This window comes from Solanum dulcamara, chromosome 3 (genome assembly GCF_947179165.1).
Source record: "Solanum dulcamara chromosome 3, daSolDulc1.2, whole genome shotgun sequence".
Classification (NCBI taxonomy): Eukaryota; Viridiplantae; Streptophyta; class Magnoliopsida; order Solanales; family Solanaceae; genus Solanum; species Solanum dulcamara.
Window position 1 is genome coordinate 3,123,313 of NC_077239.1, and position 18,862 is coordinate 3,142,174.

General features: G+C 27.2%; 1 protein-coding gene across 1 annotated transcript; it reads left to right on the plus strand.

Moving 5' to 3' along the window:
* Positions 1-12,470: 12,470 nt before the first annotated feature.
* LOC129881447 (NAC domain-containing protein 90-like) lies at positions 12,471-17,114 on the plus strand. The gene is made up of 3 exons (XM_055955652.1): positions 12,471-12,681; positions 14,001-14,302; positions 16,693-17,114. Exons 1-3 carry the CDS (start codon positions 12,507-12,509, stop codon positions 16,981-16,983), a joined length of 768 nt encoding a protein of 255 aa, XP_055811627.1. The 5' UTR covers positions 12,471-12,506; the 3' UTR covers positions 16,984-17,114.
* The last annotated feature ends 1,748 nt before the right edge of the window (positions 17,115-18,862 follow it).

Sequence of the window (18,862 nt, forward strand, 5' to 3'; positions counted from 1 at the left end):
GTTTTCTTATAATTGGTTTAATTACTAAACAAAACTAATAAACTTATTTTAATCATGACTAAATATAACATTTCAATAATAATAATAAAAATAATAAATTATAAATCTTTTGATAAGTTTTCTCATGGGTCAGTTTGGGTTTTCTATTTAATTTGAATCGGTTCAACTTTTAGACGTCTTGAATCTGAGAAGCTAAAAATGGACTAGTTAATAAATGGGCGGGTTCATTGGTGGGATGGGTGAGTCATGTTCCCATTGGACTAGTTTCGCGGCTTTCGCCACCTTTAGCTAAGATGCCACTTAGCCTTTTAAACTTTGGTCAAGTGAGCTTCCTTTTCTCCTTTTCAAGCTATTGTTAGTAGTAATGAAGAAAATCTTCGGGTCGTTTGGTAGCTAGTTTGGAGGTAAGGTACACATGTATTTAATTTTGTATGAGTAATATCACACTTGATAGCTGATTAAGAGGTAGGTTATTCATGTATAAAATTAATAGGGTGTTTGGTTTGCAATTTAGAAACTTGCATAACTAATACATGTTATAAGTTATGACAGAATTTGAATTATTTTATGCAGAATAGAAGGTGGAATAACTAGTACATGAATAACTAAACTCCGTATAAAATAATACATAAATTCTCCTATAACTAATCTTTATAATACTAATAGCTACGTAATTCTAACCAACTACCAAATGACCTACTTCAAAACACAACACTTATATCCCTTTGGTCACACTCCAATCCCACTTGATAATGAGATATACACATAATTTACTCTTGAGAGGTTGCACAATAATCTGTCCTATGATAAGTTTATTCTTCTTGAAGATTTTCATGTTCAATATAAATTGCAAAACTTGAGAGTGAAAGCTATCCCTCTCATGACACTTTAGCGAGAGATAGTATCATTCAGAGACGGCACTAAGATTTTGAATTTATGAGTTTTGAATTCTAGACAAGCTAAGACAGTTTATTAGGTATTCGATAAATTATTTATACATATTACGTGAAATTTTTAACATAAATATGCGGTTTGTGTAAAAGCTATTGAGTTCCACCGAACATGTCAGCATTGTTTGGAGACTTTGGGGGGGTGTTCGAGCAGAGTCTTTTATAACTCAAAAATTGTAATGGAGTGATACATATTCCTCCATTCATAATTAGAGGTTTTGAATTTGAACCTCTAAAAATGAATATCAAACATCGAATGAAAAGCACCGATTGGGGAGGGGTTAAAAATGATGTTTTTGTTTGCTAGCAGTCAAATATGTGAACTAGACAGAGATTTATAAGAAGGACTTTTCTGTGGAGACTTCAAGGTCCAGACTCCAGATGTTAACTAGGACAAAAAGTTGAAAAAAATATATTGTTTCTTATGATAATGGAGGGGACAAGGTTATATGATTTTTTTTCCTACAATGTTTTTTTATGATAATTGAAGAGTGGAAATCACGCTCAGATTTGTGGCCACAAAATGGAGGGAAAAAAATAATATTACAACGATAACTATGTCTTAGTCCAAAACAAGTTAAGAGTTCGGTTGCGTGAATCTTTACTAGTTATTATTTTCTATTTAAATTCATCTCACACCAACACTATACGATTACGAGCCAAGCACAAGGAGTTTTTTTTCAATAGTGGATGGGGTTGAGATTTGGGATGCAAAATTTCAAATTGAAGTTAAAGTTTTGTTTAAAATTTCATAAATAAACACTGATTTCAAATTAAAACTTCAAATTCAAGCTCCAGATTGTGTGGCGAAATGCCTAGTAAATTGTACATTTTTCACTTTGATTTGGCGTAAATATCGAAAGTGGATAAACATAAATGAAAAAGATTTAGGTTATATAGACTGGTGTACTTATTGATTTTGAATCATTATTAATTTTGTTATAATAACATGTTTTTTTGTAAAGAGTCGCATATAATTGTTATATCAGTAAATCTGATTAATGAGTCCGATAGAGAATTAATGGGAGATGCTTAGTTATAATTTTGAATTCGTCATTATATGTTTGCTCTTGTTTTTGATGTTGAAACGGTCCATAAAAATCCCATATTTTTATTATGATTCATTACTATCCTTACAATTACTACAAAGGACTAATCTACCTAAAGCACGAAAATGACTAATGTCTTATCATATAAGACGAAAACGATGTTTTTAACCATTCAAATTTTTATCTTATTTCGTGTTCAGCATCTATCCCGCTTCATTGCCATCCCTATCGAGACGTGACAACGAGTGGTAGTATGCAGGAAGTTGCATCGCACTTTTCTTAAGCCAGCTGTTTATGCAGCCTTCACCAAAAAAAACAAACACATATACAATTAATTTGTGGAAAATTAGGAAGAATATACCATTAAGACTACTCTCAATATTTTGTTCTCTAATTTGACGCTCATAGAAAATTTTAGGTTACTTCTCATGAATTTCCTTATCCAATGAGATGAAAAAGTAGAAGAAAGAGAAAAGCACCAATAAAAAGAAAACAACGAGGACATAATGACATTCCAGTTCACGAATATTTTGAAAAAGATTATCATCAAAGAGATTATTTGTGTTAGGATTTATCCATCATTATCTACCTTATTTGGATTCTACATCATAATCAATATGTTTAACTTCAAAAAGATTTTCTCGTTAGAACACAGATCTTTTCCATAAAGTTTTGAACATTTACAAGTTGAAGATTCTTAAGTTTTGAACATTTACAAGTTGAAGATTCTTTCTTTTACATTATACATAAAAACATCGACAATGTAGTCATCAAAGAGTCATATTTAGGGGTAGTTTTAAAATATTTTTTATATTAATATTATTATATGTAAGTTAATTGCTCAAATCATATCAAATATTATGTTTTTTTAGCTTTTGTCTTAATTACCGTCGCCATTAGATTACGCATGACGTCCTGATTATTTCGATCCTAACTGTTTGATATATATGGGGGATGAGATAGATAAAGTTATTCATGAATTGATATATCTCATGATATTAGTTATCCCATCATATTATATGAAATAATTCATCATATTATTATAGTACAAATTATGAAATAAAATAATGTTGGGACTAACTAATAATTCAAAAATCAATAAATAATTTCATAATTTAAATTAATAATTTATAAATAATATAAAAAATAATTTTATTATTGCTTCGAGACTTCCCCTCTGAACAAGATAGAAGGATGATGATGTACAATAATTCATGAGAAGCAAAGGCAGATACAAAAAGTTATTAAAGGCCCCCCTTTGTGATAGGCTAACATGTGTACACATAAATCTTGAGGTGATTCGTACGAATAGAATTATTTCGCATCGTTATTTAATTTTTGACTTCGTAAAATAAGACAAGTTTGATGCGACGAGTTTAACTCAGAAGATAAATTTTTTATTTTCACTGATAAGGAATTTCAAATTTGATAGATTGAGACCTCTAACATGGAAGTTTCAAGCCCAAACGAGCCACCAAAAGGGTAATCAATTGGCTTAATTTTGGTAGGATGTATTAGAATAAAAATAATGCATGTATTAACTTTGTGTATTATTACTATTTTATCTGGTATTTTTTTTCAATCTAAATAGAATTAATATAAACAATATTACTTATATACATTCTATTTATTAATTATGATATTAGTAATGCAAGATTTTTTAATACATAAATTAGCTTGATTAAAAACACAATTGCTTCTTCAAAAAAAATCACATTTTTTTCTATCATCTTCATGAAGGATATTTTTATATATAAAAAATAATTTCAATATTTCAACATTATTAATACATTTTTTAAATATTATTCTTATATATTCTATCAAAACTGATTCCTAAATAATTTATGTACTAGAGATTCGAGTGCTCGTAAGTTTCAAGGAAATGAATTAAAAAGACATGATTTGAACCAATCACATCAATCACCTAAACTCATTAATTAGATAGGGTATAATAGAACATCGAAAATGAATTCATAAAGTTTGATTGAATGTATAATTTGAATTTTTAAGTTATATTTTTTTGCTCATAAATATAAGTTTTGTGAAAATTATTAAAATTATTCCAACTCTTTAAATAATTTTACCAAATAAATAAAACTTCATAACAAAAGTATAATATACTATTACAAAGTTATATTCTAAAAAAAAATACAACATATATTAATCGAACTTTAGTTCAATAAAAAAGTAAAACATAAATTGTACTGTATTACTTTTTGCTTTGAGTCATTTGTTGTTCAATATTACTAGTAAATATATCATAATTTTCATATCTCGTGAATATATCTTCACTCCTTTGGTATTCTCACAAAAAAATATGTAAGTATAAAATGACGTTTTTTTTTTTACAAAATATAATCTTGTGGGTCAATTTTTGTGTTAAAAAAAATGTGAAATCATGATATGAAATTTCCAAATCAAGCTTTTTGGAGAATTTAGGATTTCATCTCATGATTTAGAATTATAAAATGAAATCACATGTCCAAACGCTAATTTCATCTCATAATTTTAAATTACGAGATGAAATCGTATACTAAATTCAAAATTCATCTTTAATTTGTCAAGTGATACATGTGATAGGGTTGAGATAACAAACGTAAAAGTTAATGATCCATTCATTTATTAATTCAAACTGTGTGAATTCTCCCAATCAGTCCATTTTAAATTTTTTATTTGATATATCATATATTAGCCATAATTAAAAATAAAATAAATTAAGTAACAAAGAAATTAAACCTTGGTAAAAATTGAGCATTTTGATCCAACTTGTTTCAACACAAATAAGCTTTAGACTGGTTTTAACTCTCTCATTTTGACTAGCCTAAATTCAGTACAATCCATCCATTGAAAAGTGATATTTATGCTCAAGTTATTGAACATCTACACTATTAATTAATATGTTGAGAATTCGAATTATATACTGTAAAATAGATGAGAACACTATATTTTAGGGGTGAAATAATAGTAACATTATTCTTTATTCACTCCCCCTAACACACATAAAAATAAAATTTAAAAATAAAAGGGAAACTTACATAGATATGCTATATTAAGAAAAATATGATCATCTATAGTAATAATATTTTATTTTCATTGGACACTTATAATACAATTTATAATATCAATTTAATATATATTACAGAAAATAATTTATAAAATATATATAATACAAGTTTAATCATGGATAATATATTAATCACAAACTTTAATACACTTATAATACATTGTGTCAATTTTTTTTTACCAAATAAGAATAATATATTTTAAAACACTTATAATACATTTATATTGCATGTTTAATTCACTTTTAGTACGTAATAGATTTATCATAATATTGCTATATATTAATATAAATGATAATAAATAAAAAAATATTACTAAAATCAATAATTATTTATTAAAAAATATTCATCCAAATAATTTTACCACATGGCCCAATACATGAAAACTCTATAATGGAAGGAACCCAAATGAGGTCTATGGCCCAGCATCACAACTATAACTCCTAATTTTACAAATAGTCATTTTTAAATATAAAGTTTCACATATTAAACTCAAAACTTTATTTTTATAGTCTATCAAATTATCGAGAGAATATTTTTACAGTAGCATAGGTAGAATTTGCTAAAATGGTATCAATATTTGAAACATAACCAATATATTAATATCATATTATAAAACACAATTCATTTATAATATTATAATTTGCCTTCACAAGTTCTTTTGAGAAATATATTTATAATTGCCTAAAATATTAATTAGTTATTGGAGTTGAAATAATTCATGATTATCTATTGCAATCGCAAATTAAACATAGTGTTGACCAACTAGTTTATTTGAACTTTATTTTATTCTATTTTCTACAACTTCTATCTTAATTAATTGACAAATGACTAATTAATTCCAATGGTAGAAAATGGAATAGAATAAAGTTCAACTAAATCAGTTGGTCAACACTATATTTAATTTGGGAATTTCAACAAGTCATCCGACCATAATTAAACCAGGCCTCCAAAAAAATATAAAATCATGTTTTTATGGGAATTTTTGAAAAATCGACGGACAGACACTAGTGTGTACGAAAGACATTTTTATATATATAACCAATATATTTTTTGTGTTTCGTTGATGTGAAATTTTTTATCCTAAGTTGGAGTGTCACATACATCTCCTTTATGGACTCAACGTCCTTGCTGAGGTTTATACCACCGTATGAGATTTGCCCTACCTTATTTGAATTTTTCTAAATTCAGTTGAACTCTTCTATACATCGACAAGGCCGACACAAGAGTGACTCTGATACCATCTGTAACGGCCCAACCCACTAGTGATATTGTCCGCTCTAGACCTAGAGCTACACAGCTTTAAAATGCATTACTAGTGTGTAAGGCCTACTTACTTATATATCTAACATCTCTCTTATATATATTTTGTCGATGTGAGACTTCTTATCTTAAGTTGGGTGTTACATAGATCTCCTCTTATGGACTCAGCGTCCTTAATGAGGTTTACTCCACTGTATGAGATTTGTCCCGTCTTATTAGACTTTGCCTAAACTCAGTTGAATTCTTCTCCACATCGACAAAGCTGACACAAGAGTGACTCTGATATCATTTATAACGGCCCAACCCACTAGTGATATTGTTCGCTAGTCACGAATCGGTTTGGTTCGGTTATTAGTCAAAATCAAAACCAAACCAATTTAATCGGTTTTAAAATTATTAAAACCAAACCAAATCAATTAAAATATACATTCATCGGTTTGGTTTGATTTGGTTATTCGGTTATTAACCATACACAAAAATAAAAATAAAAAAGATTCATTCAAAAGAAAAGAAAAGATAATAATAATTCATTCATAAAAAATAAATTGTCTTCGTGCCATTGTGGATATTATAATTCTTATACTAGAAATTTAATTATGTTTAACTTCCTGCTTATATTGTTAGCTAATTCAATATACTAAACAACATAAACTTACTGAATAATGCATAAGCTAATGATATAGTTGTATAAATAAAAGACGTATTAAACCTTACTATTTTAAATTAGTGTGCTGTATGTTTTGCATAAAAAGATATTCATAAAAAATAATATATTATTATGTATATACAATTATAAAAAAATATGTATATAATTTGTCGGTTCGGTTCTATTATTTCTTCGATTTTTTTTAACAAAATTAAAATCAAAACCAAACTAAATATTATTGGTTTTTAAAAATGTAAAACCAAAACAAACCAAATAAAAAATCGGTTTATTTGATCGATTTGATTTGATTTTTCGATTTGGATCGATTTTTACCCAAATCGTGAACACTCCTATTGTTCGCTCTAAACCTAGACCCGCACGCCTTTAAAACATGTCACTAGTGTGTAAGGCTTGCTTACTTATATACCCAATATCTCTCTTATGTTTTGCCGACATGAAACTTCTTATCCTAAATTAGGGTGTAACAAAAATGACAATGTACAGTCGTCGATTTGATCATGTTCGTCGGTTTTGACACATTTTTTAATAGTGATATAACTAAGTGAAAAATATTGATCTAATATAGTATCAAAAAAAAGAAAATTAAGTTGACTATTAAGTGTGTTTTGAAGTAATAAAATAGCTAGAGAGACAAGATGTGGGACAAAGATTCCTACATTGATGTTAACTAATAACTAGGATTCCATGCATTTGACGCGGTTGTGTTGAAGGAATTAGGGTTTTTTTTTCATATAGAGTAAGTGTGAAAAGAAAAAGTAGTCAACAAAGAAATTTCTCAATACTTGACGTGCTTTTTCTTGGTTTTGAAGAACGACTAGAAATTATGAAGTTTTACTCGGATCTATAACAAAATATTATTATAATTTTGCCACAAAAAATAAAAAAGTTTGATCATACGTACAACTTCTTATTTAGATCGATAATAAAAATTGTGATATTATTAAGCGTATTCAGCACCGCCACCGTTTAGCTATAACCATCACCGCTAATCACTAAAATCATAAATTGTTACATATTATCATCGGTAATCACTATTTACCATCATTCATTAATTATTATTATACAATTACTAATATTGACCCCATCATATTTCACCAACTATCGATATCATCAGTTAGTACGTACTATCATCCATCATAATTTTCAGTTGTCGCCTCGTTAACCATTTAGATGAGATAACAATATTATAAATCTTTAATGCAACATCTTAATAGTTTGATTTAGGAATCCATTAGTCTTACTAAAGATAAACGGGTCCTTAAATTGACTTGAGTATATGGTAAATTCCTTTTTCCCGGTAAACTTAAAATTTGACTGAAAAAGTATATTTGCAAGCTTTTAGGAATCAACATTTTCTTTCTTAATTATGTTAAAATAAGAGTATAGTATTAACTTTCCAGCCATTGTTCATACATGAAACCCTAGGATTTGAATATAACTAAAACAATTATTTACATTTCTATGTAAAGAAATTCAATTTCAAAGTCTATCAAAATTCAGTCTAGGTTATAGTGAGTAAAATTATATATAGGAGATTGGAGTCAAGTTGGGGTGGAGTGGTAAGTACTCTTTCGTTCTTAATTAGAGGTATCAGATTCGAGCCCTGCTAGGTACAAAGTTATCTTATTAGGGAGCATTTTTACCCATAATATGAGACTTCGCAGCGTGAATCTAGATTTAGTTGGTCCCCAACATGGGTTTTTGACACCGATCGGAGATTGAAGAGTGATCATTTAGACATCTTTGAATCCTTTTTTCTATGAGAGGTTTCACCATAGCTGGTTATAATTAGTTAATTAGATGCAATGAAAACATAGGATGAAACAAAATCAATTCATTCAAAAATATTTTCTTTGATATGAACGGTAATATACAATCATATTATTTCATAACTATCATATTATATATTAGGAATGCAAGGATCACAAAGTATGACATCTTCGAAGATCAAATAATGTGTTAAAGGACTTGACTTAGTAATTAATGAAGTGATTATAAATTTTGGAGATCAATGTTCAGATCTCATTGGCTTATGGTGAAATATCTTATGGTCTATTGCCGTTAAAGGATATATATATATAATCAACTGTCCAATAGTCAATATAAATAGTGATTATCTTCTAGAATTTGGTTATTGTAAAGTGCTGAATACAAAAATTAGTATTGTACTATCTGTGGTGTAAAGACTTTTGTTAGTATAGATTTAGGAATTTTTTTTCCTTATCAAAGATGATTTGGGAATTATTTTTACTAATTAATGTTACTTATGTAGAATTTTGAAAACCAAAATAATTTTAGTCTAAGGAGCTGGACACTTTTGTAAAAGAAGTCAATATTCTACATTATTTAGGACTTTGAAATTGATTAAAGTCCATTTTGATAAATATTTGTTAATTTTAAGAGTTTTGTACTTAATAATATAATTAAAGTATATATAATAATTTGTTCTTTTTTTTATATACATTTATTATTAATTAACGTAATACGCAATTGCAAAGCACTTACACTTGATATATATATAAGAGATTGAAACCTGGTTGGGGTGGAGTGATGAGTAGTCTTTCGTTCTTAACTAGAGGTATCAGATTTGAGCCATGTTAGGTGCAAAGTTACCTTTATTAGGAAGCTTTTTTACCCTCAATATGAAACTTTCTATCATGAATCTAAATTTAATGTGTCCCCGCAGATTTCTGACACCGATTGAAGATTGGAGAATGATCATTTAGACTTCTTTGAATCTTTTTCCCTAGGAGATATTTCACCATAGTTGGTTATTAGTTAATTTGATGCATTGAAAACATAGGATGAAACAAAATCAACTCATTCAAAAATATTTTCTTTGATATAAACTGTAATTTACAATCATATTATTTCAAAACTATCATATTATATATTAGGAAGGTAAGGATCACAAAGTGTGACATCTTCGAAGAAATAATGTGCTCAAGGACATGACTTAATAATTAATGAAGTGGTTATAAATCTTATAAATCAACGTTCGGATCTTATTTGCTTATGGTAAACAAAATATAATGGACAAAATTATTCGATTCATATAATTATGGAAAATAGCAAGAAAGTGAGCTTATAGTCAAACTTAGCTATTTGTAGTACTTATCAACGTATAAAATTAAATTCTCAAAGGAAAAAAGGGTGAAAATAACAAAATCGTAGATTGTTTGACTTTTAAAAAAATAGCATACAAATAAATTGTTGACTTTAATCTTATTTTTTCCACGTTCTTGGTTAAATAAGTTAAAGAAATTAAATAAGATCGTGACTTTGATTATTAAAAAAAAAAGTTTTGAAAAAATGCTGGGATAATATATTCTTAACTTTTTATTATGCAAAAGATAATACTATTATTAATATTAATAACTAAACAAATACAAGTTGATTCTAGACATCATGTTCTTCCATGCATGGTAATATTATTATCCAATCTTGAACTAATACTATATATTTGTCCAATAAAAGTAATTCCTAATTTATCTTTTTTAATAGTATCATATATAAAGAATTATATGAGTAACTAGATACAGGGGTGAAGCTATCGTGTACTGATGGATGGCTGATTGATCAATGCCCTTCACTTGAAAATTATACAGTATATATATGTATATCGCTTTTTCAAAAACATACACATATATTATTAATTTTTTGTTGACCATAACGAGCTTGATTTTGCCTTTGAAAAAAAGGACGGAAGATCGTTGTCTTGGGCTGGAAAGTGATTGAGATCACAATTCTTTAGAACTTTAGTTCATAACAAGACTCGAAAACCTCCGAATGAATTCAAAATGGATCAAGTAGGACATTCATTTACAACGTGGATGGATAAACTAGGGGCGGATATCAATAAATTTTTCTGAGATTATGTTATAGTGTTGAAAAATTAGTTAAATGTATTAATAATTGTACATGAGAGCCTAATGGGGTTCCTTTTTACTAATTAAACTCATTTTTGTATTCCAAAAATATCTTTTCCGAAATCCATAAATTTAAAATCTTGAATTCACCTCTGAAATAAATAATTTTTCTCTATTATGTTTAATGATAGAAAATAGACCTCCCTTATGAAACTATACTAAATTTATAGTTGATTGGAAATATCAACAAGAGTTTATATTTACACACATACATGTGTGTAGAAGGGGGGGGGGTAGGAAACTAGTCTGCACTAATTTAAATTAGGGATAATTACGCCACATGACCATTCGACAAAAGTAATTACAAAAAAAATGGACATTCGTTGTATAGGTGTGTATAGTCAATGTATATTTCATGTATAGTCAAGCTATATTCAGTTTTTGAGCGTATCATAATATATATTCAGTGTATAACTCATGTATAATTAATCTATATTGTATAGTCAATGTATACTTTCTATGACTTTTGGCAAGCTAAATTGTATAATCACTGTATATTTCATATGATTTTGACTATTTTTTATGTAAATAAAGCATGACTATATTTGTTGTAAACTAATTAGTTTATTGTATATATTTGAAATTGTCCCTTCAAATTACTCATTCAGATCACTAACACCTTGTTTGGATGGTTGTTACCCGTTGTATTGTATTGTATTATTAGTTTAAATATAATGTTTGTTTGATTGTTACTTAAATTCTATTATATCGTATCGTTTAAATCCATCGTTAGGTAACGACGAAAAGACTCATTTTATGTGACAACTGATTTGGTGTGATCGTGTCGTTACCTTAATATTTTCTATTCATTTTGTCTTTATTTATTATTTAATAATTATATTTCATCTTTTATCCTACCTTTACATAGTAGCTCTATCATGTATCATACTTTTCTTGTAAGTTTATCATTCAAATCATAGATTTATGACATGATGTAACAATAAAAACGATACAATCTATCCAAACACTGTATTTATGAAATCCGGTATGATACAATACAATACGATATATTAGAAAACAATGCGTAACAACCATCCAAACAAAGTGTAAGTAAAATCTTGACTCACACATACAATAGTATTAGCGAAATTTCTGATTTCGCCGTTGGCTAGATTATAAAACATTCTTTTTCTAGAAATTATTTTACTTATTTTTCAAAAAAAAAAAATGTGCAAGTTTTTGAAGTAGAAATTACTTGACTAATTCCACACCCTTCTACAAAAATGAATGTACATTTATTCATTGCACAAAGTACAACTCATAACGAAGGAAAATGTATTAAGGTTTCCTCTTGTACGTTCACACGCCGTTGAAATTTCCAAGTCTTTTCACTCCTTTTAATATTCACTCGTTTCCTACCCCTACCCCCAAACACCCCCCTCCAAAAAAATTAATAATATTTTTTCTCACTTTTTTAACTCTATAAATACTGAGCTAGAACAAACCTTGACATGCACAAAATTAATAAGTGAGTGAGATTTTTTCAAGATTATTGAGTTAAGAAAACAATAGAGAGAAATATATATATATATATATATATATATATATATATACAAAAATATTATTATTATTTTTGTTGGAAAAAAATGGAGAATAATATATATGATAATAATGTATTACCACCAGGATATAGATTTTATCCAACAGAAGAAGAATTGGTGGAATTTTATTTGAGAAATAAGCTTGATGGAAAAAGAAATGACATTCAACGTCTTATACCAGTTGTTAATATTTATCATTACAATCCATCTGAACTCCCAGGTTTGCATGATTAAAAAATATATATATTTTTGGTAATTTAATTTATTTATTTTTCATGTTCTTGAAAACCTAGATATCATACAACATATATTAAATTTTCTTTTGTAATATTAAGTTCCTCTTATATTTATTTTTTTGTTGTAGAAGCCATCAATCGAGGTGAAAAAAAATTAGGAATTAATTAATTCCTTTTGTTACATGTCGAAAGAAAGTCTTAGCACTTAAAATTATGAATAAAATTTGATGATTCAAAATTTTTTGTTCATGATTTCATAATATTCTTGAAAATCGGAAAATATTTTTAAGTGAAATTTTTGTAAGCAATTCTTTTGAGAAATTATGACTTTAATTCTCTCTAAAATGAAAAACCATTCAAGTTTAAGTTACCCCTTTGTTCAATTTTTGTTATATGATGGTTTAATTATCATATCAAACAATTTATTTTATGTTAAAAAGATCAATTACTTGTTACTTAACCTTCATTTTATGTAACTTTTAAGTCTTCACTTCATTGATTTGATTCTTTCAATAGATATCAAGATTCAAATTGAAAATTTTAAAAAAGTCTAATAACTCAATTTAGATTTTAGAGTTTCAGCATGCAACAATATACATGAGCTAAATATTCTTCTTTTTTTTTTAAGATTTAAATTTTAACCTAATTTTTACAATGTTAGTGTTGGTAGAATGTTTTAAATTGGGTTTTTAGGTTACAATTGAAATATGTGATTATATCATTTAAAATTTAAGGTATTAGAGGAAACACATTTTTATTCATTTAATTTTATCTTCAACAATATAATTATTAGTCTCAAGCTATTAATAACACTATATGTAATTATATACTATGTTTCAGGTGGTTTGATAGTGTAAAAATTTTGTGAGTTTACTTCTTTATATATTTTGAATCATTCTTAACAAAAATCTTGAATCCGACGGTGCCTATAGTGTGAATCTTTTGATATTGCCAATTAATAGAATTATTTTGTATTTGTTATTTTACTCGAACCGAGGATCTATCGGAAATTACAATATCCCTACCTCCACAATATAAGGGTAAGGCGTACACATCACTCTTCTTAAATTCTACTTGTGCGATTATACTGGGTATAGTATTCTAGTACTAAATCATAGAATTGGTTTGTATTTGTTATGCTTTACTTGAGCCGAGGATCTATCGGAAACAATCCTCCTACCTCCACATTAGAGGGACAAGGTTTCGTACATACCTCCCTCGCTGACCTCACTTATAGGATTACACCAGATATGTTGTTGTCATAGTAGTTCATAGAATTCTTAAACTCTTTCTTTTCAACCAGATATGGCAGGTGAAGTCATTAGACATGACAATAAGCAATGGTTTTTCTTCATTCCAATTCAAGATAGGGAAGCAAAAGGAGGAAGACCTACTAGACTTACAACACATGGATTTTGGAAAGCTACTGGTACTCCTGGTTATGTATATTCATCAAACAATAATAGAATTATTGGAGGCAAAAGAACAATGGTTTTCTATAAAGGAAGAGCTCCAAATGGGGAGAAAACACAATGGAAGATGAATGAATATAAAGCTAGTCATGGAGAAGCTTCACTAACCAATAATCATGTCACAAATTTAAAGGTTAGTTTTGCAACCCTAAAAAAGTTAGGGTTTTTTAACTAGTTGTAGTACTTCTAGGTTTTTATCATGACTTTTTAACTTTAATACACCAATCGTGAAGGATTATGATGGGACGGATAAGATCGGTTCATCCTTAATTAAAGGTATCGAATTTGAGCGATATTGATAGAAAGAAATCATAGTAGGAATAAATCCTTTCCGACCCTTTGAAGAAACGTACCTTACACGACATAAATATAAATTAGTCAGAACATCAATATAGGTACTAGAAATCATGTGGAAAATCAAAAAAAATACTTAATATATTGTAAAAGAATTTTTATACGATCATGCCATTGAAAAAATATATAATAACACTATAATAATTGCTCATATATAATAAGCAAAACTAGTTATGTTGAGATACGAGTATTATTAATTTGAAAAATGTGTTTTCACTAACCGTTTAAATTTTAGATGAAATGAAAAAGACAGATCTAGAGTCCCAATATATTATTATTGACAGTGAACTCAGTTATTATTATTATTATTGTAATATTAACTAGATCATATCATTGTAAGAATCTATGATTTTAAATCTTGGATCTATCTCTAAATAATTACACACTTCAATATGATATTATGTAAAAATAACTATAGTTATTGTGATTTATTGTACTTTTTGATGTTACTATTTAATAATATATATTACTTTTTTTATCACAATTTATATGATACTGATAAAATATTTTATATTATTAATTATTGTAATTTATAATAGTACTTTTTAAATAATTTTCAAATATATAACAAAATAAAAATAAAAATAAAACAAATAAATTAAAACATAAAATATACTAAAATTTTAAAAATACTATTAAATAGAAGCAAGCATATCATCGAACAATTGCGTACTTCTAGCCGTGCTTCTGTATAACAGTAACAGTTATATTGTGATGAATAAAGGTAGTTCTGACATTAATCATTGCCTCGTGCAGATAATGTGACGATATTTGATTGGAAAGAAGCCTTTTGAAAAATTATAATTTAAAATATACATATTTATATAGCTATAAATTACCTTTTTAAGAATAAAATAGAGAGTTTTAATTAAATTATATTTTGTGTTACATTTTATTAATAAAAATAAAAATTAGCAAAGAACAAATTTTATAGCTAAATAATAAAATTCGTCGATAATTTTATTCAGCAACAAATTATTAAGAAAAATGTTATCCACGAGTAATTTAGCAATGAATACAAGTTCGTAGCTAATTTTAAATTTGTTTATAATTTTAAAAAAAAAAGATAATCAAACTAAAAATATTATTTTATTTTCAACACAACCTTTTCTCATTTACATGGGCATAATGTTTTTTTTCATAGCCAAAGAACGTGATTTTTTTGTTTTGGATAAATGATGGCAGTAAGATGGGTAGAGGCCGTTTGGATTGGCTTATAAGTTGTTTTCAGTTTTTTTTTTGAATATTTGACTAATCAACTTAAAGTCATTTTGTGCTTAAAATAAGCCTCAATAAATAGTTGATTTTATTTTAATGAACTTATTTTAAGCAGTTTATAAGTTGAAAACCGTTTATAAGTCAAAAAAAAATTGATTTGCACCTACTTTTTTTAAAAATAATTTTTAACTTATAAGATGCTTAAAAATAAGTCAATCAAAACAGGCTAGTAATCTAAGAATCTTTGTCTGCTCTGCTCTGATCTGATACTATAGTCAAGTGTGATCCTACCATCTAATAGTTTAAATTGTTAAAAAAATATAATTCATTCATTTACTTATATACTCAACGAGTACAATACATGGGACCCTAGGAAAATTATTTAGTGTTTGAATATATTGTCAACTTGTATAGAGAAAAAAAAAGAATTAGCTATGGATTATTTGTTTGTTTTTAACTATGTATCAGCTAGTGTTTGGCATATGCTTCTTCATGATTATCTTCTTTTGCTTTCCACTATTTCTTGATAATATATTGATATAGACAATACATTATATTAACTAATAAATTCACCGCACATAAAAAATATGGCTACACACATATTTTTCTAAGTTATTCTTGCTCATCTTTGATAATTTAAAATTGATATTATTTCTTGATTTACTTACAAAAGTTGTGTTTGTTTTGTGGTTTAAAGGGATAGTTTCGTTTCTGGGATAAGATGAGATATTTTATAATTAAATATATATATATATATATATAACTTATTTGGTATGCAGGATTAAATAAAATATCTCAATATTAATTTTGAAATAAAATTTATATTGCATTTAATTTATGTTATCGAGGCACATATATATATATATATATATATATATATATATATATATATATATATATATATATATATATATATATATAACTTATTAAACTCTTTTGATTTTTATGCAGTTGCAACATGAATTCAGCTTGTGCAGAGTTTACAAGGAATCAAAACGTGTTAGGGCATTTGATAGAAGGCCAGTTGGTTCTGGATTATTATTACCCCCTCATCAATCACTAATTAATTATGTTAATCGTGATCAGGCTGCACTATCAAATAATAATAATAATAATAATAATAATATTGAAACAAGTTCATTAGAAAGTTCATCATTAGGAGAACACATACAGTCAATGGGAAGTTTAAAAGATTTGTCTGAAACCCCATTATGGGATTTTGAGGAATGGAATTTTATTTAAAAATTACTATTATTTAGATGGGGTTAATTATGATTTTATATGTATAATGACTTGATGGATTTAATAGGGTTAAAATAACTCTAAAATATATCCATCAATTCTTAGAACTCAAGTTTAGAAATTAAATTATATTGTACTCTTTTGTAATATTGTACTCTTGGATATTTATTGAAAATAATAATTGGAGTATGTACTCCACGCTTTGAGTTTCTTAATTAAATTGTTCGATTTTTATGAACTTAAATTAAATCAGTCGAACTATTTTAAGAGTGCATCGTTTGAAGAGAGGAATGGTTGCAAAAATAGAGTATATGTTTTTCATGTTTATATCCACTTCTTCCCATCATCGTTGTCATGTGTTGGTGAAAATAATATTTGAAAAATAGAACAGATGTAACTATCTCGATACTCTTTTTAAAAAAATTTAATCAATTGCATCAAAATCTTCACTGATTCAATAATAATTCTTTTGACTAATCTCCTTTGAATACAATAGCTCGACAACATAATATAATTACTCAAACAAACATTAAATAAATTATTATATCAAAAGTTCCGTCTCTGCTAGGCAGCGTGTGAAATAGTCGAGAGCGGACTTTTTTGGATATATAATTCAAGTCGAGAATAGAGTTAAAGGAAAAGGAACATCTCCTTTCAACCTTTTCAAAACACTAACCTCATTTTCTCATAATTTATTCTACAATATTCTTCACACATCATCACAAGGTATATAAAAATGACTACTATTTATAATTGTTGAAATTTTCAATATTGGAAGATCACATGGGTTGGTAATTACTGTTTCTTAGTCCAACAATCCATCTAAGGTTTTTGATTTTTTATCTTTTCATAATTCATTGACGGAGAATCTTGGAGTAATCGATAAAATTGTTATCATGTGACTAGGAGGTTACGGGTTCAAGTCTTGAAAATAGCCTCTGGCAGAAATGCAAGGTAAGACTGCGTACAATAGACCCTTGTGGTCAGGCTCTTCCTCGAATCATGCGCATAATAGGAGTTTTAGTGCACCGAACTGTCCTTTTTATCTATTCATAATTCATAGGACCCAAGGCTGAATAATTCCAAATATAATAACACAATTATTTAGTCATGTATTTGTCATGTTTTTAGATTTTTTAAAAGCTTCTAACATCACTATATATAGTCATGTGTTTGTCAATGTTTGTGTGTCCCTCAATTAATTTCAACCTGTTAGCTATCTCTCGATTTTGATCATGCACATATATAAATAGATATTAAAAAAAGTGATAGAGTTAAGATTTTTTCTAAAGTATCTTAAAATATAAAAGAATAAACACACCAAAAATACAAAAAAAAAAGTCAATGTACATATTATATATATAGGAATAATTTTTTGCATAGCTATATGGTGTGGCGCCAATTGACACCTCTTGAAGGCATGTAATTTCATCATTATTATCAATATTTGAATGAATTAAAAAAAATCACCAAATATTTTTATCATGCTGACTTTGAAAAAAAGATCACTAAGTGATAATTAAATGCATATTATCAACCAAGTAAAATGGTTGTCCACTTAAAATGGTGGATAGTCCATTTACTTTTTAAGTGGGTAAATTGCCCACTAATATTTTCCTCCACTTGTAAATATGGCTATAAATATAGCCTTAAACTTCAATGTAAAAACACACAAAACATATAAAAGAAGAGAATTACTATTACTCTCTCTATATTACTACTCTCTCTATTAATACTTTCTATATTATTCTCTTGTTCTTTTTCCTTTATAAAATTGTCAAGTAAGTTAATTTATAACACGTTATCAGCACGAAGCTCTAATTTTTCAGAAAATTAACTTCTATATCAGGTATATCTACTAAAGAAATTTAATTTTTAA

What these genes read in the sequence shown, in the direction of transcription:
- LOC129881447 (XM_055955652.1), top strand. Translation starts at nt 12,507, where the DNA reads ATGGAGAATAATATATATGATAATAATGTATTACCACCAGGATATAGA. An exon ending in CAATCCATCTGAACTCCCAG is followed by an intron (nt 12,682 to 14,000) that starts GTTTGCATGATT and finishes CTTTTCAACCAG; the next exon opens with ATATGGCAGGTGAAGTCATT. An exon ending in ATCATGTCACAAATTTAAAG is followed by an intron (nt 14,303 to 16,692) that starts GTTAGTTTTGCA and finishes ATTTTTATGCAG; the next exon opens with TTGCAACATGAATTCAGCTT.